Below are 23,273 nucleotides of genomic sequence, written 5' to 3' on the forward strand. Positions count from 1 at the left end.
AAAAGTTTTGTTTAAACTGTAATGTAGTCTATTAAGTGTGCAATAGCATTGTGTCTAAAAAAAGTGTACATACCTTAATCAAAAAATACTTTATTGCTCAAGGATATATTGTACAATACAGGGAATATAGCCAATATTTTATAATAACTATAAATGAAGTATAACCTTTAAAAACTGTAAATCACTATATGTATTGCTCACCTGTAACTTACATAATATTGTACATCAACTATACTTCAATAAAAAAATTTATTGCTAAAAAAATGCTAACCATCATCTGAACCTTCAGAGAGTCATAGTCTTTTTGCAATAGTAACATCAAAGATCGCTGATCACAGGGAATTCCCTGGTGGTCCAGTGGTTAGGACTCAGCCCTTTCACTGCCATGGGCCCAGGTTTGATCCCCGGTTGGGGAACTAAGATCCTGAAAGCCATGCGGCGCAGCCAGGTTAAAAAAAAAAAGATCACAGATCACCATAACAAATATAATCAAAATTAACAAATTTGAAATGTGAGAATTACCAAAATAGAACCAATAGACTTGCTTGGCACAGGGTTGCCATAAACTTTCCATTTGTAAAAAAAGCAGTATATTCGAATTGCAGTAAAGTGAAGTGCAATAAAAGTAGGTATGCCTGTAACAATTTTCAGTAGAGGCAACAGTAAAATTTTATATTTCTGAGTGATATTTTTATAATTGTAATATACACTTATTTATCTAAGTATCCAGATTTTGGGGCAGATGTTTTTTAGAGGAGGCAATAGTGAAATGGAATTTGCAAAACTGAATATCCATCACTGGTTAGAGAAATAGAAGAACAAATATCTATTCCTTCCTCTCAATCTAATGGCTGTTTAGTTTAATTTATTTATTAGGGACTCTTAATTCACTAGAGTATTATATTGGAAAAACAAATAGTTTTGAAGTGAAAAAAAAAAACCATAAGCTATTTACAAGCACAACACATAGTTGCCTAAACAACCCCCTAAGAATAATAACTCTTTAGGTTGAGGTATAAACATGAACTAGTTGGCTGTGATGGATACTGACTGGTTTACAGTCATATAGAACTCGAGGTGAAAAAAGAAACTGAGCACATCTATTCTTTCATATCAAGATGTAGGTGTTAGATTTTTAAAAAAAGTACAGTGTGTTTTGGCACATCAACAAAGAGTATTCAGGAACTCCTAAAAAAATAACCCTAAGCATAGTATTAGATTTTATGGACTCTTAGAAAAAATCCATTCCAAATCATCCTCATTTTACAGATCAGATCAATGAAATATAGATATGTTATGTGATTTCCCCAAAGTGACTCAGCTAGTTAGTAACAGAGGAGAAATCAAAGCCGATTTCAGTTTTAGACTGAGGGTAGCTTGCTTCATGCCAGGCTCTCTTCATGTAAAGGCTTTAAAACTCTTCCACAGTCTTTCCAGAAAATGGCCATGGCCAATAACATAGGAGCATATCTTGAAAGATAAGAGAGTGGATACCTCTTAAAGGCAGTAGTAAGAATTATGGTGCCACTGGAAGCAGTTTAAGGGAAATTTACAATATTGCTAATAAAGTTGAAAAATGTGACCCTATATTTTAGAAGTAAGAACTCTGACAACATAGTAAGTAATAAAAACTTCCTGTTCTTTCTTTTTCTTTATACACTCAGTTATCAACTTGTGGGAAAAAGGGAACAATTTAGAAAACTGATTCTAGAATTTGACAATAGCCCAGAGGCTACTGCTCTAGTCTAGTCCACTTGCACTGAGGAACCCTAATTCAAGCTGTTGACTGAACACACTGCCCAAGTAATATTTCTCTAAGCAGTAAGCATGTGTCTCTATGTGCTTTACCAGAAGAAAAAGAATAAAAAGAATAGAAAAATACAAGGCTGAAGATAGATTCTGTAAAAACTATTTAATAAATGCTTTACTATTTAAAAATGATAGTTGTAACAAAGGACCCATAGAAATGTAGATCTACCATAATTAGATAATGTTAGCAAAATCATATGGGTGGAAAAAAAATCAAACAAGTACAAAATGGAAAATATTTAAAACAACTAATTTGGCTTTCAAGCCAAAAAATGGATTGTGCATATGAATGAAGTATACTTACTAATTCAACCAATAAGTTTATTTAATATTTACATGCCTAGACCTGGGTCAGACACATTGGGGGAGACAAAATAAGCATAAGATGAGTTTACTGTCAACAAGTAATTTACAATCTGGTAAGAGGCAAAAGTAAAGTAAATTATGGAATTTGAGAATAATTAAATGTTAAACTACTGGGTCCTGACTGCTAATATTTAAAAGGATTCAGAGGAGAAATTCATCTGGGTGGCAGCAGTGAATTGTTGGTTAGGATTTAGATGGATGAATGAAAGAAAAAGGATGAACCAGGAAAAAAGATGGTTATTTTTATAGATGTGATAAATATGGTGTGGAGAAAAAAAAAATTCTGTACAGGAAAGGCAGGGTTATAGGGCCGTAAAAGTCAGATGGAGGAGTTTGGGCTTGATAGAGTAACCAAGAGGGTCACTTAGGTTTCCGAACAGATTAGAGTCATCAAAATAGTGATAGTTTAGGAAAATTAACCTTGGAGTGATATATAGGAATGAATTAGAAGAGCAAGGAGGCACTAGGGGTAGAGGAATTGGTTAAGGGCTCATTGCAGTGTTAGATCTGTTATAAACAACATGTAGACCTAGCCGGGAACGGAGAGAGTGGGGCAGCCTCAAGAGATACTTTGAAAAAGGAAACAGTAGCTTCTGGTGAGATATAAAGGATGAAGCACAAAGAATAGTTTTAAAATGACACTAAAGTTTCCATCTCAAGAAATTAGAAAACTTATGGTTTCATTAACAGAAACTGGTTAGTTAGGAAAGGGAATTATTTGGTAGGTGTGAAAGGTAACCAGTATAATTGTATGTATTGGTGGACGTTGACAAAGCAGTGTTGCATCCACAGTGGAAATATTCCTGGACAGCTAGAGGTATATGCAGATCAGACCTGGAGGTGAAAGATTTGGAAGGCATAATGTGAAAGAACACAAAGGGAGTGATTGTACCAAGAAAAGATCAGAGACTTGAGAATACCCCAAATTAGGGGGTGGACAGAGAAATTGGAAATACTAAAATAGAGTGGATCCATCAAAGAAGAAAACTGGAAGAAATGAGAGTAGAAGGTTGGAGAAACCAGAAAGAAAGAGTTTCAAAAGGAAGGTGGTTTAGTATAAGGTCACGTAAAAGTCAAGAGTGATGAGTACAATGGGCTTGACCTAGAGGTTATTGTTGACATTTATAAGAGAAATTTCAACAAAATAATGGTACAAGCTACAACACAGGAGTCTAAGTATGAAGAGGATAAATAGGAAGCAAAGGTGATGGAGGCAAGCCACACAGCCTATGGCTTTTTATTAATGGAAGAAAAAGAATTGAACAGGAGCAGTAGCAAGAAATACCTATAAAAGACTTATTATGTGCTAGGCACTGTTCTAAGTGTATAATATGTACTTAGTCATCTACTCACAACAACCCTAGCTCATGCACTTAGTAAGTAAGAGATGTGAACCCAGGCAGCTCAAACTCCAGAGCCACAGGGCTCTTAATGGCTTTGCTAGGTTCACGTATCAAGCAAGGAGACAAAGCTTGGCAAAACCAGTACAAGATTTAAGATAAGACTGACTAAGGCACATCTGAAGGTAGAAGGGAAAGAGAAGGAAAGATTGAAAAATGCTAGGAAATCAAGAGGATAAACTGGGGCAGGGAGAAGAAGATGGGTTCAGGAGATCAGTGAGAAGGTGTCCTTTGAGCAGTGGAGCCCTCTGAGACCTGAGGTGGGGTGGAAGCTGATATTTACACACATTACAAGGGTCTTATCAATCAGTGTCATTGTCTGTGTCAGGGCAGGGAACAGTCACTTGCCTGCAAGGCTTCGTGGAGGTTGCCATTGTAGTCTATGATCTCGGTGGCTCCTTGATCTCCCTTTTGACCAGGTGGACCCTATGAAAAAATCAGCCAAGAGAACATCATGGGGGTTAGGCTAGGATGAAGGGACTGTGGTGAAAGCAGAAATAGCAGCAAACAGCTCTCTCTGACCATCGATTCCCGACTAAGGCCCAAATGTACTTTAGAATAAATAATCATGTTCAAAGTTTGTCCTTATTTCAAAGGAGGCAAACTACTTCTAACTTCCTGTCTGTGGTAGGTTAAATATATTAAATTGGATAAAAAAGAAATACAATTCAATCTCAAAAGCTGTTTCCTAAAAATTATAATGTGTATAATGAGTAATCTGATTTGACTTGCAAAATAATGTGTATAATAATGTGTAATCTGATTTGACTTGCAAGATTTTGTTGGCTTTATCTATATTTATTAAAGAAACTCCTGACCTCTTTCTCCTCATCTACATCTCATAGATTGCTTCTTCATTTTTTAAGAAGATGGAACACTGTACTGTAGGAAATGCTTGGCTTTCCTGACAGGAATACAATTCCATTAAAATGGAAGCAGGTCTTCCCTGGTGGCGCAGTGGTTGGGAGTCCGCCTGCCGATGCAGGGGACGTGGGTTTGTGCCCCGGTCCAGGAGGATCCCGCATGCCGCGGAGCGGCTGGGCCCGTGAGCCATGGCCGCTGAGACTGCGTGTCCGGAGCGGCCCGCATACCGAAAAAAAAAAAAAAAAAGGAAGCAAGTAGGGAACAAATATATATATATATATATATATTTGAATAGTACCTATAAGGAGGGGACAAATATTTTTAAGATGTCTATCCTACTCAGTAGCTCTGCCACTGAATTTCCATTAGTCATGTCCTAATTCCCTGCCTGTGCTTTAAAAAGGTTCTGAAAATATGGACTATCGCTTTCTTTTTAATTGAGTTAATTGAAAAGTGGAAAGTTCTATTAGGTGGATGGCTATGGGCTTGCTATTGCTCATTTGGCAGAGGGGAAGTAGATAGAAAGAATTCTTTAGACCTTCTCCTTATGGGCTTATCTTATGTGTTCCAGTCTACATACTCAGTGCTCCTGGTGACTACAATGAAAGATAAGAAGAAAGGGGGGAGTAGCAGGAATAGTCACAGTAGTCTACGTCCATTGCTGTTGTTGGGTATTATTAGTCCAAGTGCCTTGTGAAAAGCCACATAGACACACATTTCAAATCTAGGCTTGTTGGAGGCCAAAAGAGTAGATGAGACACACTCACCCTTGGTCCCAGGGCTCCAGAGTCCCCTTTGTCTCCACGGTCACCCTTTCCCCAGTGAAAAGAGAAGAAAACTGAGTTAGTAGTGAGGCCAACAGTCCAGAAATATCTCAAATCTAAGGATGTATTTAATACCATACAGTAACACTTTTAATATGAACTTCTTAAGTGGAAAATAACAACTAGAAATACAACAACCACTGACATGGCAAATGCTTCTTTAAGATGCCCCCTGAAGTGAATTAAACTTCCCCCTTCAGATGACAGAGTATCTTGAAACAACAATACCTATGGTAACTTGCTTCCTAGGGATCTTGAAAAGCAAAGCAAATGGTTTCTATGACACCCAAAGTAAGATTTTACCTCTCAGACTGAGCTATGTTCTTCCTGTATATGAAGAGATTTGGGGCGAGGGGGAAAAGAGCCAACCAATTAATTGGGTTGTCTGTTCTCTGAGAAGAAGAAGTGTAGATAATAAGGACAAGGAAGGAAGAGAGATCAATGGATAGCTCATTCTGGGGAGATTTAGGAGGGAAAGATCACCAGCTGGGCCTCCCTCTGATGATGAGGATCTAAGGAAAAGTCTTCTATAGGTATAGGTCTCTTAGCCCTCAGAAAGTGCTGAAGTGGACAGCAGCTAGCTGGACCAGGTTGGCGGGGCTGAAGGTCAAGATCTGGGCAAACACAGCTTTCTCTTTTTTTCAATGCAATATGAAAAGTCTCGAAATGTCCATTTATGGTGTGATGACTACCTCCCATCCCCGCCAAGAGACACCAGGAATCATCTAAACCTCAAACTGCAAATGCATCACTGAGAACACTCAAAATTTTCAGAAGTCTAAACAGATATTTTAGAGAAGAGATTTGAACCTGTGTAGATTTGAAGGTTCTTTAAAATAGCCTAAAATTTACAGGGCCCTTTTCCTAAATAGAATTCAAAGCATTTTTATATGTCTTTCTACATATTCTTATAAACTGGATAAGGACCAATGAAGATGAGCAGGAAAAGGGATTATAATTTTTCTATCCACATTATGCTAATAACATTGACCATAATAATAAAATTTTGCTATGAATGGGGAATTATTAATTTCTGATGTTTTCCCCATTTTCCACATTATTAGCATAATTAATAACATGATTAATAACATGATTCTGCTAGTAGTATATAGATTATTGCAGGTATTATATAAAGAGCATGATAAAGGAAGGATTTCAATTAGTGGTGAAACTTTAATGGAATGAAGGGAGTCAACTGACTTAAAAGCAAAGTATAATCTGAACATTTATCACAAAGATAGCCAGGAAATAAAAAATAAGATTATACTGTATATAATTTAAGTAAAGTACTTAATTTTTTCCAAATAAGCTATACATAGGAAACAGGAAATACAATTTCTCATAAAGAATGGTCTGAAGCACAAGAACACAAAAACAAACAAGATGAAACAAACCAACTCTTCTGAGATATCATAATAGGGATGAAATTGCCGCAACCCCAGTGTGTGAAAGAGTTTAATCTAAAACATGATTCTCTGTGGAAGAGGCACATGTTACATGACAGCCTCATGTTACATTAAAATGGTTACCCAGTTACTGACCTTTGACCCCTTTGGGCCTCTAGTTCCTGATTCACCTTGTTTCCCCTATTATAGAAGAATATGAAGATGAAAAAGAGAAAATGACAGAGGGAGATAAGAACAGAAAAAAAAAAGAAATTAGCAGTGACTCAGAATAATAAAGAAAAATGGAAACACTTTATTTTAACTGCCTCAATATATGACTCCATATAATGTAGGCTGTTACAACACTGAACATAAGTATTATCACTGTATCATTAGTTCACTCGCTGGTCTCTCCACCAACCTTCATGCCATTATATTTCTGAAGACTGCCCACCCATCAGCAGATGAGAACAGTTCTGTGACTAATTCTCATTAGTCTCAACAGTGTTTGCATAAATTTCCTTTTCATCAAAGAGTAAATCATTTTCTGTGTCTCTAGGATGGGTTATTAAAATAAAGTGTTACCATACTAGTTTGCAGGAAGTTTAGAGGAATAGATTGAACAGTCAAATAAATCCTTAGCTCTCATATTTTCAAGGTGTTACACACCATCAAATTACCATAGAAACTAACACAGCACGGATCCACATTTTCCTCAGTAGGTTTTAATATACATCGAGTGGTAAGGTGTTAGTGTGACAGTACCTCCCGATTTATATTTGGATGTGTTATTAATTTGCTGACTGAACAGAACAGAGTAAACTGGAAAAGTTGAATTGTAAACCCTTTTTAGAAAATAACGAATTGGTGTGAATTTCAATGAATCATTTGTGATTTTGGCTGTTTTAATACCCCTTGAATAATTTTATTTTAGTTGCATGTTCTAAAGTAAGTGGCACACATTTCCAAACCAGGGAATGTTGTTTCCCAGTGTGAGAATAACTGACCTTTGGTCCAGGGGCTCCAGGCTCCCCTCGATCCCCTCTTCCAGGATGCCCTGCCTCCCCACGGTCGCCCTGTCACAAATCGCAAAATAGGTAAATGGCGCCCCCTATCACCCCCAGCTAGTCCCTGTAGGTTAATGAGTGAGTTGAATAAAATCAAAGAAAGCAGAAAGTTACTATTTATTTACCACATACTCGGCATTGTATTAACCTCAACATGGATTATCTCATTTAATAATCAAAGTAATTATTCAGGGCTTCCCTGGTGGCGCAGTGGTTGAGAGTCCGCCTGCCTATGCAGGGGACACGGGTTCGTGCCCCGGTCCGGGAAGATCCCACATGCCGCAGAGCAGCTGGGCCCGTGAGCCATGGCCACTGAGCCTGCGCGTCCAGAGCCTGTGCTCCGCAACAGGAGAGGCCACAGCAGTGAGAGGCCCGTGTACCGAGAAAAAAAAAAAAAAATTCAACGTTTGCATTTTCATTCCCGTTTTATAGACAAGGAAATGGTTTGGTAAATGCCTGTCAGATACCTATGTTGGTAAATGGAAAGACTTTTTTTTTTTTTTTTTTTTTTTTTTGGCCGCGCCCTATGTGGGATCATAGTTCCCTGACCAGGCATCGAACCCGTGCTCCCTGCATTGGAAGCTCGGAGTCTGAACCACTGGACTGCTAGGGAAGTCCCAGAAAGACCTTTAAAGGGAATTGATAAGGGCCATCATTAATACCTCACAATAGGCATGGACATAGTTTTCAGTCTGCAACAACTTTTTAAGATCTTCCGAAGCATGGCAAAATGGCTATGTGCCAAGTTTTGTAATTTGATATTCTGGGCTTTACTCCTGGCTCTGGAATACTTACCAGTTCTGTGTTTTGGGGAAAGTTAGTTAAGTTCTGAAAGCCTCAGTTTCCTCTGTAAAATGGAGAAAATTAGAATACTGGTTTCATAACCTAGAAATGGAAAGTGCCTGGCATTGTACAAGATCCATAGGTGTTACAGCTTTTACTAGATTTATAGCTCTGGGAAGGATGAGCATGGTCACTGCCCACAGGGAGCTAGTGCTTTAGTTAGATAAGATCCACATGAACAAAATAGTTAAGAGTTAAGGAGTAATGTAAGGCCATATGTGAGAGAAGAAGAAACTCCACAGGGTTTTCAGTGGTCCAGATTGACTTCCTTTTGGTGAGACTTGGGTCATGTCCTGAAGGATGGGGTAGGGTGTATAATATAATTATCACTGTTTATAACTGTGCTATTGATGAGTGCAGGAACTGCACACAACACTTTACATGCATTATCATATCTAATCCTCAGGACAAATGAGAAAGGTGTTAGTATCCATAGTCTACAGATGAGGAAACTGAAGCTCAGAGAGGTTAAATAACTTGCCCAAAGCCTTTAATGTGGGAGAGCTGTAATTTAGAACTGACTGTAGTCAGTCTTCAATTTTTGCATAAATGGTTTTGTATGTACATCTTTTGCACATCTCTGGTCATATCCTTAGGATAAATTCCTACTAGGCAAATGGCTGTGTCAAAAAGTATAAACATTTTAAAAACTAGCTAATCGCCCTTCAGGAAGACGGTGCTGTTTTACACTCCCTGAACACAGACTTGAGAGTGTTCAGCTTCCTGCACGATGGGTAGAATTTCAATAATCAAACAAGTTTTGATTTCTGGTGATGGTATGTTTATGGATGAGGGAGGCACCCTTCTCACTGAAGGACTGATTCGTCTTGGAAAGGAAAAGAAAATAGGATTTGGATCTGTTATGGGTGATGTAGGGCTTTAAATTCCAAGATCTTTGTCTGTATCATGCCCACTGTGGGAAACCTTTGTGATTTTGCAGGGGAGGTGGGATAGATTAGGGCTAGGATAAAGAAGACTCAGTAGGTTTCTCAGCATGAACCAAAAGGGAGTGGGACAATGGAGTGGTTGGGAGAAAGACAAAGGACTTGATTGGATGCAGGAGATGGAAAAGGTGCTCCAGAAGGGAATTTCCAGGGATTAGAGACTGAAGCACTTTTGCTGGTATATGGAATTTTTATTTAAATATGTATATACCATGTTTGGTGTTGCTCTAAATATTTTACAGAAGAATTCTAAGATGGTAACTATAATCTTATTTTAGAGAAAAACAAAAATTTTAGAAAATCATTTCTTTGTAGTATTTACCAGAGTAGTGGAGTCTATGTTTACCTAGAATCACTTATTATCATCATGCCCCTAATCAGTTGTTTATTACTCTCTCTCTGGAATTACATTATATATTTGTTTACTTTTTTCTTTTCTTCCACCCCTTTCTTACACATATTACAGTGTAAGCTTCAGTACAGTAGAGACTATTTTTGTTGCATTTATTCCCCATTCTCAAATACTAGAAAAATGTCTGGCAAAAAATGTGTTGAATTAATGAATAAACAATATTATACAAAGTATTCTAAATTATTCATAATAAAGTCCTATTTCTTTAGACTGATGCAGGTTTCTCTCAGGCACTATACAGATGCTGAGAATACAGCAGTACATAAAACAGATTTTTAGATGCAATTATACGTCTTTCTTCATTATGATCTCTCTTCACTGTGTTGGGGATAAAATATGAGAACTTAGTTTATTTTTAAAATCTGAATTTACTGGTACAAATCCAGACTGCCTGTGCAACCGGTAAAAGACTAGTGTTCAGCTGAAAGAGATTTTTAAATAATCATGACTTTTCCATTATGATACCAGTTTCATGTTAGATAGGTAATTCAGCTGAAAATTAACTTCAGAATATTGTTAAATGAATTTCTTATTCACATCCCTCTTGTGGAAATACAAAACAGTTACAGTACAGTCTTTACTTTTATTGGGAGTTCAGAGTAGTATCTGTTATAAAAGTATCTGTTCTGTAAAATCAGGCTGGGTTCTTCATGAACAGTAATTAATGTTGATTTTATGGCTCTACATCTGGATTTTTTTGACTGTGGAATAGTTTAAAATAAGTGAACAGAAGAAAATATATTTAGGGATGAACTCTACACTCCACAGTCTGTGTTTCTCCTATTTTCCCTTGTTTAGCAAACAAAATGCCACAAACATTTAGAAATCATGTTCATGCCTGGTCCTCTCCAGCACTGACCAGGTTTCCCGATTCTTTGTGCTTATCCACAAAGCAATCCTCTTTCTCTACCTGGTTCTGAGGCTGCAAGCCTGAATAAATACAAGAGTTCCGACATGAACACAGAATGCTCATTATTCTTTTGTTCTAGCTCTTTTTATTCCAGAAAGTGCATTTCTTGTGTAAATCTGTTCAGGCTAAAACAGGCTTTCCCCATATTTTGTTAATAAGCTTGACAGCTCATTATGTGAAAAAGAAATTGCTGAGAAAACAGCAATTTTACATAAATTCGACAGAGTTTTAGTCTCCCTTTAGGCCACACATAGTTTCCATTTACTAAGATTAGAGTTATTTTCCCTTGACCAGCGGAAATGAGGACTCCTCTGTCAGAACAAACCATGAACATATTTCTCGAGCTCTTGGAAATCATCCTGGCTTATTTCTGGTGAATGCAATACACATTGAGGCAAAACTGCTATGGTTTAAAAACAAAAGAAAGTAGTTTGATCTAATTTTGCTCCTTCTTTGATTCATGAGTCTGTCATGAATAAAGTTCCATCCTCAGAGCTGTACCTTTTTATGTCTTACTGGGTAGATAAAAAGGGAACTATGGCTCTGACTGTATCCACAGCACATAGTTTTTTATATGGCAGCATATAGATTTTGCTTTTAAGGCCCTCTCTCAGGTTGCCAAGTGGAAGATCACGAGATGGTTTTCATTACAGAATCTTTCTGCAGACGTTATTCAGGATGGATCCTTTTGGGATGAGACACTTAGGAATCTATATGACATCAGTACTTGCCTTTGCAATCTAGGGAGTGATGGGGGAATAGTAATAATGTTTGATTTATGTGTATGTCTTAAAATGGTAACGAGGGGCAGGAGTTAATAAGTTCTACCTCTCCTCCTCAGAATTCCCTCACTTTTCCATATGGCCAGGAGACTAATAGCATTGTATCAATTTAGGTACAATTTGGGGGACAACTGGAACAATGAATGTATTCCACCATCCTGTTGTTTTGCCTAAGGTTTTCTGGAATTAACTTCCTATTATTCTATTTAACATGGTATTCCCATGAGAAGTGTTAGGAATAGATGCTAAGCTGTTTTAGTTCTCCATTAGGCAAAAATATCTGGTCACCTAAGTAACATAATGGACTAAAAATATATGACCAAAATTTTCAGAAAGGAAGGAAGGGAAAAACACTACGTTTACCTTTGTTCCTGGTAACCCTGGTAAGCCTGGTTCTCCTTGAGGACCAATGAAACCTGGTTCTCCCTTTAAAAAAATGGGCATATGAGATTATTACATATTTGACAGTAAATATGTAAAGTTAAACTGATTTCCTTCTACTGGGATTTTACTCCTTTGATTGTATATAGCTTTCTTGCTGAGATCCAGCTACTAACTATAAAATTAATCAGAACTGGTTTTGATCAGTGACAGTACTTTGAGCAAAGCTTTGGAGGAGCTTGAGAAAATAAAAGTGACAAAGAAACCAGACAAATGTCTTTACAATTTCCTTTCTCATCTGTTGTCCAGTGCTTCTTACCATTTACCAAATCAAGATCCATTATGTTAGGGTGGATGTGGTAGGTAGCCTCTATGATGGGCCTCAATGATCCCACCTCCTGGTATTCAATGCCTTTGCATAACCCCTCTGCTTGAGTGTGCACTGGATTTACTGACTCATATCTAATGAACAGAATATGGCAGAAGTAATGGGATATCACTTCTGAGACTAAGTTACAAAAAGATGGTGGCTTGCATCCTGGGGACTCTTCCTTGTTCTCTCTCACTTGAATCAACTTGCTTTCTGGAAAACAAGCTGCCATGAGCAGCCCTATGGAGAGGTCCCCATGGTGAGGACCAAGGTCTGCCAACAGCCACATGTGTGAACTTGGGAGCAGATGCTCCACCCCAGCAGAGTCTTCAGATGAGATCACAGCCCTGGCTGACAGCTTGACTGAATCCTCATGGGAGACATTGAGACAGAGGTAACCAGCTGAGCCATGCTCAAATTTTTATTCCTCCAGAAGTGTGAGAGGATTGTTGTTTTAAGCCACTCTCATTTGGGGGGCTTGTATGGTAGGCAGCAATTGATAACTGATACAGTGGGTGTGGCTAGGGAAGAGATTCAGTAATTTTCAGATGGAAAGCAAAAAACCTCTTCTTGCCCAGCCTCAAAATCTCTTCTCTACCACCTGGAGGAAACCCAGTTGTGGTATAATAAAAAATATATATTTGGTCTTGTTCCTGGTTCCTAAAACCTTTGGAATTTCCTGAGTAATAAGAGTAACAGGAGCATGTTTTGTTACTCTTAATGAGCCCCTTTCAAACATATCTGAGTTTATGCTAATGGGGTGACTGTGGTGGGCCCCTAGACAGCTTCAGGGTCGGGGCTGTGATAAGAAGGTTGGAACTTTCAACTTTTCCCCTCCTCTCACCATCTCCAGAGAGGGAGATGGAGATTGAGTTTAATCACCAATGACCAATGCTTTAATCAATCATGCCTACATAATGGAACTTTCATAAAACTTCCAAAGCAGTGGGGACTAGAGAGCTTCTGAGTTGATGAACACATCATGTGCTGGCAGGGTGATGCCCCCCAACTCCACGGGGACAGAGGCTCCTGCCCTCAGGACACTTTTGACTTCACCCTTTGTACCTCTCCATTTGGCTGCTCATTTTAATCTTTTATAACAAACTGTAATGGTAAGTATGGTATTTTCCTGAGTTCTGTGAATCACTGTAGCAAATTATCAAACTTGAGTGGGAGTGGCAGAGGGTGGCTGTGAGTACCCTGGAATCTGTAGCCAAGTCAGACGTAAGTCCAGGTAAGGGGGAGGGGGTGAGGTGGGTGGTACTTGTAATTGGGGTCTGAAGTGAGGGCAGTCTTAAGCGACTGAACCCTTAAACCTGTGGAATCTGATGCTAACCTTGAGTAGTTAGTGTCACAATAGGATTGAATTGTAGGACATGCAGTCGGTGTCAGAGAATCAGAGTTGGAGAACTGGTGTTGGAAAAGACACCAGGTATTTGGCATCAGAGAACACCCGAAACAAGTGTTCACATAGAAACTATAGAGTTTTATTTTCTTCTTAACAACGTGAGCTCAAATGTGAAAGTCTAACTTCCTGAAATCTATAACGAAGTTTTAAAGCAAAGAAAAACAAAACAAAAACATAATGCCTCTGTTCCCATGTTTTCTGGGATTTGTTTGTCCATTTGTTTCCCCCCATTGGATTATTTCTGGAGCAGTAGCTAATGTTGTTTGATATATTTGATTTTTTTTCTAAGGTAGCTATATTTCAACATTTGTTTTTCGGAGCTGAGCAGGAAGATACAGAGAGGATGTTTGATAAGAAGTGTTAGAGTGTCATGAAATATTTCTGCAATAATGATTTTTTAAAATATGCTGTATAAAACCTTGGTGTTGGGCAGGGAACAAAAGGATATCAGCACTGCAAAATGTGTTGAACAGTGATAAATAACTGAAATGGATTATCTCTAGCTCTTATGCTCATGGTACTGTTTTAAGAAAATAAAAAGTGTAGGGGAATGAATGCTTTTGGTTTATTGTTTGTGAAATTTCTATAACTCTGTTCTACCTGTCTCTATACCTTTACATATAACGGAGAGGAAAATCTGAACAAATTATTTTGGATCAATCTCTTATTCATCTATAATGAAAATCAACTATATTCAGAAAAATCAATGATGACCATTCTATTTCTTGTAAAAAAAATTTAACTTGTTATTTTAAACAAAAAACATAAGAAATATACTTACTTACAAGTAAGACATTTCTCCCAATAAAATGATTTATACAAATATATAAATATTCCCTCTCCACCCTCAAGAAAAAAGCTGTATTAAAGTTCATGTGTATCATTAGTAACAACTTACTGTCATGAAAATATAATGCAAGTTAATAGGTGGAAAGTTTATAGGTAGGCAAGACTCTTGCAAATCTTCAAGTAGAAATAAAATGATTTCACTGTTAGCAAAGCAAATAGAAGCACCATTAAAGCACAGTAATAAAAGAGAAGAAAAAAGAGTAAATGTTGCAAAAATGTATTTCTTATTTAGGTTAGTGTTTAGTTTATAAAAAGTTGAAGCATGCAGTTTCATAAGTCACACATAAATAAATAAGCCTTTGTGATCTAAGTGACCAAAGTGTTTTTTCTGCCTTTTAAAAAACATTAATATATTTAAGTCCTCCTGAGTTATATGGATAGCAATTTCCTTTACACAGAATGTTCAGGGTGAAAATTTTTATTTCAAGATATAAAATTAGCAATACATTGGACACTCAACAATTTTAGCATTATTAATACTGGCTTATTTTAAAGGCTTTGAGTATGTTTAGTGGTACTTTATCATACCACTCTAAGAAAGCATCTACCATCTCGATACATTCATTTCTTATTTCAATTTATTCAAGGGGAACAATAGCATACTTAACTTTAGGATCACAACTTCCTGTTTATTTAGTGCCAGAGCTCTCAATTACTTTAGAGACATTGTCTCCATCCTGTCTATATCTTGGCAGGATTGGGAGGAAATAATCATTGGTCTCTTTTCTGTCTCAGGCTTGAAAGACAATTATTGAAATAAGGCATAAATATGTCTACTCATGGTCTTGAGCTGGTTGGACTGTTTCTTACCTTCCTAGACTTATACCAGAGGTTCTCAGAGTGCCTTTTCACTTACCATTTTTAGTGTACAGAGTAGGAAAGATTGATTCATTGATATGGTTTCAGATTTCACGTTGCACCTAACCTTTAAGTTGAAACTACTACTTGTAGAGTTTGGGGTAGTATCAAAGAAAAGAATAACACAATTTCATGGAAAGGCTATTAAAATAATCTTCCCTTGTTCAATTACATATCTGTATGAGGCTGGTTTTTCTTCATATGCTTTAACCAAGACAACAAATTGCAACAGATTGAATGCAGAAGCAGATATGAGAATACAGCTGCCTTCTATTAAGCCAGACATTGAAGATATTTGGAAAAAAAAAAAAAAGACAACAATGTCATTCTTCCTGCTAATTTTTTGTTTGTTAGGTAAAATTCAGTTGTATTTCATAAAAATGTTATTTAATTAACATATAATGGGTTGTTTAAATTTCTGTTTTAATATCTAATACAGACATATCAATAGGTATAACCTACATAAATAAAAACTCCTTCAATCCTAATTTTTAAGTGTGTAAAAGGGTTTTGAGGTTAAATCTTTGAGAACTGTTGGTACAAAGGTACAGAATGGAGTTAAAGCCTGGCTTTGCAGGCTGTGATCCTGAGGTGCCAAATAATGAAAGATTCTGGTGTCATTAAGGGGTGACTTAGTCAAGACTTATTGGATAATTCAAGCAAAGTGCTTAGCACCACCTCTAGAACAAAGTAAGTAAACAATAAATGTTATTGTTGTTCTTATATTATAGGCTCAAAAATGCTAGCTATCATTATTATTACTAGTGGTAGTAGTATTATAACACCTCTGCAGCTAATTAGTGATATACATGGTAACTTCTTGATTCTTTACAACCTGTATGGGGTTATACTCAATACCTCTTCAACTCCTTTCAAGAAGTAACCCTAAATTTTCTCATGTGACTATATCATCGTTTTATGAGACAACATCCATCTGCCAGAGCATTTAGAATTGCAAAACGAAAAGTGTGTAAGGTAGAGAAATGACAGGTTTACTAAGAATGAGTTTCTTCCTGTAAGAAAGGGAGAGGAGAAAATGGTCATACCTATTAAATTTCCCTAAATAAATGTAATCCTTAAAAAAAAAAACTTGCCTCTTTGGCAAGGATTGATGTAGAGTTCAAAGGTCCTAGAATTTCCTAAAATGTATAGGAGAAAGGCTATGACAACCTATGGTTCTACAAATACTTTAATGTGATTAAAAGAAAAAGCAAGTGGTTAATCCACTTTAGTCACAGTTCTAGTTAACCAGGATAGAGGAAAGAGACTGAGTCAAATGAAGGTAGGGGAAAGCAGCTGAAATATGATTCAAACACAAAACATTTTTGCAAAATCATTTTTTGAAGTAAATCAAACCACACAAAAATGAGGTTACCTAATTTTTCAGGACAATACACAGGAGAAGTAACTATTTTTATTGGACTGTATGATGCTTCTCAGAGCCGTTTTTACACATCTAGTCTCATATAATCAATGGGAAATAGGAGATTGCTAAATTGGAAGTTATTCACACATATTTTCTGAATAGAGAAGGTGGGGGAGAGATGCAATAGAGGAAATTGGAACTATAATGGTACTAAGCTCTTATAATACTTTTAATTAAGGAACAATTAAATGTAGAGTTTTTTTCTTTTTCTTATTTACAAGGCAATTACCCAAATTAGAAAACCCAGTTCTAATTTGAGTGAGCCATTGTTGGAATAACATGGGAACATAAGGCAGGGATCCTTTGAAAAGGGCAGATGCTGGCTGTCATAATTAGGGAAACGTGGATTTATACAGGTAAACTGCAAGTAAAATAGCTCTACCATTAAAGTGAAAACACTAAAATATGACCTTTTCTGAAACAATATTAATCTTTTCAGTATGATGTGTTAGTGCTTTAAAAAAAAATGACAACCAAAAAATGGCTAAGATAAATGAAGGAAAGGCAGAGGCATTAAACATTGGTTTGTCATGAATACCAAGGCACCAATCAATAACATAAGAATAAGTTAAGAGCACTAATTACTTCACAGCCACTTTAATCTGTTTTTCTTTATATATATATATATATATATATATATATATATAATTTCATATATATATGTATTCTAAATTTTCCTTCACCTCTCTACCTATTCACTCACTGTCTCAAGTGAGATCGTATTTTAGGTTTTTACTTTTCTTATCATTGAAAACAAGATTACAAAGTTAAATGGGATTCCAGTCATACTGGAGTTGTTGATCCTGTATGGAAGGAAAGCAAAAGAGTGAAAGCAACCAACTAGCAGGGAGACAAGAGGAGAGGAAGAATGGAGAGGGACAAGCATCTTAAAATGTTCTGTTCCTCTACCATGACCAGAACAATTAAACCCAGGATAATCTGCTATTTTTGTTGTTGTTTTGTCTTCACTGGTCCTGGGAATGTCCAACTAGATCTACCCTTATGACGAATGGAAAAATATAAACAATGAAATATCTAACTCTTCAAATAAATACAGAGCTGTGATTTAATCAAAGCCTGGAAATAAAAAATATACAACACTGTTTATCAGAACCCTTAAAACAATCCAACGTTTTAATCACTAAAACACAAGTAATGGCTGGCACCAAATTCTGCTACCCAAACCACATGCCTACCAGTGATCAGACGGTTGTCAGAGAAACAGAAATCTCAGCTCTGTTCATGCTACTGCAGTATGGCATTGATGCAGCTTCAAATTTCAAAATGAAAATAAAAATTTGGTTTAACTTTCTGGTCTTATCTTAAATATTACATCTGATTTCTTCCTGAGTTGTTTCATGAGTTTTGTCCTTTGTTTCTTCTCAACATTAATTAATTAGCTCACCACCAATGAGTTAAAAAACTAGGTCTCAGTACCAAGACAGTAACATATCTTCATGTGTTGAGCTGGTAGAAAAGATGAATAATGAAGTGTTTGTGGTTCTGGCAGCTAAACTGGGATTCAGGTTGGGAAGAATAAATGCTATTAATTCAGGATAAAGCACAATTAGGTAGGTCTAGTAGTAAACTGCTGGGAGCAACAGCAGCAAACAGACCTATTTGAAAAACTGACACAGGTTGCTAATTTGAATGAAAGCTTTAAACAGCCAGGGCACATAAAGATGCAGAAACAAATCTACAAAGAATAGCTATAGCTGAAATCAAACGTGTACTTATACATGACCAATTTAGGAAGGCCTAATGGTCTCACACTGATCTTTCCAACTATAGTTAATGCTTTCAGCAGCCCCAACTTTGATCTTGTAGTATAAAGCTCAATGAAAATAAGTCATAGTAACTAATATGGGCTATATTTGAAAAATTATCCTGTTTTTTGCACCAAACAAAAAGTTCCCTTGTTGATTAGAGTGTCAGTATTAGAGTTTATCCCTCTCTCTCTTTCTCTGTTTTCTTTCATAAATTGGCAATATGTACACAGAGAAATGAAGTAAACTACAAGAAGATTTAGCTATGGGAAGGTGGGATCTATTCACTCTGAAGGATAAAAGGAAGATGCTGCAAAGGTAAGATATTTGACTGAAGCCACTTTTGCTCAACTCATTTGCTATTACTTAAAAAAAATTTAAACAGCCTATTGAGATAGTTTAAATTCTGTGTATTCTGGCCCCAAACCCCGAAAAACAAAACAAAAACCCTCCAAATAACTCAAACAATTACCATCTTCACCAACCAAGGAGGCAACAAAACCTGGCCTTCTATATTATAAAAACACAAGGAAAAACTAGAAGTTCTTTCAAAACATGATCTTTCTGAAATCTAACAATGACCATTAAGTCTTGGAATTCCATAATAAAATCTGGACTGATTTTTATTCAAACTCACATTTAATACATGGCAAGAAAGTATTTTAGATGATCTTACTTTATCTTTTAAATGACCATTGGGACAGTTCACTTAATACTCTGTTGTCAAATCTACATAAAGGATGTCTTTCATATAGGTGAGAAGAGTCATCAAATATGTATATGGAATTACTAGTCAAGGTAAGAATGAAGAGGCAGCTTCATTCATACAGAAATGGCTCACCAGGTGTTTCCCTATAAACTTCCAGAACCTACCATCTGTTAAATGGAATAGTGAACAGAAAGTCCTAACTGATTATCTCTTGTCCACAGAAAAATCTCTGGTTTTTCATTTAATACCATTTGTTTTATTTTTATAAGTCATTATCAATTAAAGGAGTAAAAGATATGATTTTTTTAACCTGTCTAAAAAACCTCTAATATACCAGTTTAAACCAAGTCATGCTTTCCATGATATTTATTACCCCGAGCAGATCCAATTTTCATTGCCCAAAAAATAGTACAACGGGGCTTGAAAAATATGTGCTGACTTGCCTGGGTGCTAAAAGCATCACCAATAATTTTGATTAATGTGTCTTGACACTGAATGCATTAACCATATAATATTCTTCTTGCTTAAGGGCTAATTAGAATTCAAGTCAGCATGATACCTACTTTTGAGGATTACAGAAAGAACATTTGTTGTAATAAGAACCTTCAGGCAGCCAGTTTTGGTAATGATTGATTTGTAAAATTACTGAGGGAGAAAAAAAGAATGAGAAAGTAGAGTCTGTCCCCCAAACACTTACTTCCCTGAAGGATCACATCTGAGCATAAATTAAAACATCTTGGTGGCTATGACGAAAATGAACTACAACAGCAAGTTTATTTAAAATCCAGAAAACATAAGTACCTGATTTTTTTAAACAGGATTACATCACGAAAGCACAATTGGTGTATTTAGTCAAGGTTTCGTTATGGCTGCTAAAAAATCTCTGATTTCTGGTTGTATGAGTTTCCTAATTGGACTCTTAAACTAGTCAACTGCTCAGACGTACTTTGTGCAAGCAGGAAATAATTATAAGTAACAATAACACAATGTTATCCTTTTAACCAGTATTCTTTTTCTTTTTTCTTTTACAAATTCATTTCACATCCTATGTTACTTCCAAAAACTTTCTTCTGTTATTTTAAAAATGTGATTTGATGTTTCTAAGGAAGGAATCTCATCTCCAGTGTATTTAGAAGATAAGTTTCTATAGATTACTGAGCACTATACTTAATCCTAAGAATGACAAAATAACGTTTCTGCCACCTGTAAAAGTTAGTGCTTATATGATCTAGTGTCAAGGATGATTTTATATAATGAAGTGTAAGGAGTTAGTTACTGAAGAGTTAGTTACTGTCTCCTGATCCTCAAGTTCTTGATCTGAATGTCAAATTTTCACTAATGTGGAAGCCAGAACAAAAATATCAATCTTTGAGGGAAAATACCATAAAAATTTCTTTGCCACCTAAATGATTTGTTTTTCTGATTTGATGTAATTTTTACTGTATTATGTCTCCCTATTGTATTCATTTTAATGTATCAGGTACATTTTCCCCAATTTACTTTCTAAATATGATGAGATACACTGGTAGTCAACGCTGAAAGGAGAAAAACAAGCATTGAAAATTCATATTTGTAAAAAATGTCTTGGGCTGGGCAACACTATGAATGGGGCCTAGAGATTTCCATTATTACATGTCAAGCTTTCCTTTTGCTTTTCCTTTGAAGAGTGTCGGGAAGGAGAACTAAGACAGTATCATGTCTTATGTTCAGAACACTGTGTTTCCTCATCCTTTATCTCTGGAATACATTGGGTTATAGGAAAAGTGGAATAGTGTGATGTCATGTTTCAAGAGAAAATATGTTATCTTACTGCTCTTAAAGGTGACATTCAACCATCACTGCAAAGGAGTTTTCAGAATTTAGATCTATGAACCTGCAGGGTGTAAATGGCTTTATGATCTCTAGGTTGAAATGACTCACAGGAGGAAAGACTCTATAGAACAGGTGCATAAACAATGTTTCCAATATTCTGAGCTGCTCCAAGAAAAAGAAATAACAATAGCTAAAATTTATATAGCACTTACTATATGTGTGGCAATATTTTAGGAGCTGCATGTATATTAATTCATTTAATCCTCACAACAACCCTCTGAGTTATGTATAATAATAATTCTCATTTTATAAGGAAACCCAGCACAGAGAGATTATATAACTTGCCCAGTATCATGATATAGCTTCATAAACTGGTAAGGGGTAGAACCAGGATCTACACACTGGTGGTCTGGTTCTAAAGACAAGGCTCTTGATCACTGCTCTTCATGACTTAATTACTAGCGTAATGTAAGCATGGAAGGGGTAAGCAATTTTTCAAAATGTATGGAAAGAAAAAAATGTTTAAAACTAGGAACTCTGAATCTTACCCCTTTATGTGATATTGGAAAAGCTAGTCACAATAAAGTTTTACCCATGAAAAATATATTTAAAGGCTTGTTTATCAAAAAAATTTTCTGAGCTCAATTCTTATTCCAGAAGACAAATGTTTGCATGGCACATTGTGCAATGTACAACGTACAATAATTTAATCTTCCCAGCTGAACATCTTAACACTATATGAACCATGAATGCATGAAACAGGAATTCCAAATGTCTTCCACATGGTTAAAGCACTTTCCAATACTTGTTCAGGAAGCTTAAGAGTAGTTTGAAATTAAGTGATGCCTGTTCTTAGTGACTTTTATGTATGCCGAAGGTATTAGTACTTATCTCTGAGTGGGACCCTGAGGTGACAGATAGATGAGTCTGCTGTCTGTATTTAGGCACTCTGCTCATTTCCTGAGAGCAGTGTGGAAGGCATGTGGATGCTCATTAAGTTTCCAACCATTCCCCGAGAGCAACAGGTGGCAAATCAAAGCTTCCCTGGTATGTCATGGCTGGTTTCCTCAACATCTTGGAAATAATGGATGGCATTTGCACACTCTCTGTAGTACCAGCAGATAAGGAGATGAATAGCAAGGAAGTATTTCCAAAGCATAAACAAACACACAGGTCTAGGAAAGTTATGACTAATGGTCTTGCTACCACACATTCTAAATCCATATATGGTGGTTTCATCTTTTAAATATTATTACTCATTCAAACTATGAAATCAAGGTTGACTGTCCTGTGGTTAACTACCTAACAGAAGCAAGGTATATTAAAGGAGTAAAGAATATCCCAATTAATGAAGCTATATCATAAATTTATAAACTTTAAACTGTATACTTAAAAATATCCAATAACTACTAATGACTATGATGTGTTTTTAAATTGCCTCCTTTAAAAAATTACTCAATTACACTGAGCACCTACTACATTATAGGGCAAGCATACCACTTACATTCTGGACTAGAGAGAGAAGACAAAAATAGAATCTGTGATTTAAACTGAATACTGGATAGTTACCCAACAACACTTGATAAGTACATAGAAAAGTATCTCTAGTTAATGATAGAAAGATTTTTGTCAGTTGATAGCTTCTTCTCACCATAGTCACTAGTCAGGTTAGAAAAACAAAGGAAAGTATCAGCTATAAGATCTTGACAAGATTTGTCTGGCAACATCCCATGACCCTAGAAATAAAAACGTTTACGGGAGGTGGCAAATCACCAACATCTTTCTCAATTTGAAAAAGTTCAAAACCTTCAAACCGGTCCACTGATGACTACGGAAATGAGCTGGGATACTTTTCACAGTGGAGGACATAAATCAAAGGTAATGAGAACAAATAGTAGTAACTGTAATTGTTTTGTTGTTTGTTTTTGAGGGAAAACCCCCAATACCTTCCCCATTATATACTCTCTCTCAACAAGAAACCTCACCCTCAGGAGAAGGGACAACTGGATTTCTACACAGCACTGAGATTCCTGCCTCAGGATCTGGTGCTGGCAGCACAGCCCAGCTAACCTACAAGCAAGCGCTGCA

The 23,273-nt window shown here is 36.4% G+C and overlaps 1 protein-coding gene across 1 annotated transcript in view; it reads right to left on the minus strand.

The window, feature by feature from the left end:
- COL25A1 (collagen type XXV alpha 1 chain) overlaps positions 1-23,273 on the minus strand; it is a 482,146-nt gene that overhangs the window by 29,627 nt on the left and 429,246 nt on the right. The window contains exons 19-22 of the mRNA XM_060088451.1: positions 11,970-12,032; positions 7,656-7,724; positions 5,207-5,251; positions 3,924-4,001 (exon numbers count right to left, since the gene is read on the minus strand). Coding sequence (XP_059944434.1) covers positions 3,924-4,001; positions 5,207-5,251; positions 7,656-7,724; positions 11,970-12,032 — 255 coding nt within the window. The remainder of the gene's footprint in view (positions 1-3,923; positions 4,002-5,206; positions 5,252-7,655; positions 7,725-11,969; positions 12,033-23,273) is intronic.

Source organism: Mesoplodon densirostris, chromosome 1, assembly GCF_025265405.1.
Source record: "Mesoplodon densirostris isolate mMesDen1 chromosome 1, mMesDen1 primary haplotype, whole genome shotgun sequence".
Lineage (NCBI taxonomy): Eukaryota > Metazoa > Chordata > Mammalia > Artiodactyla > Ziphiidae > Mesoplodon > Mesoplodon densirostris.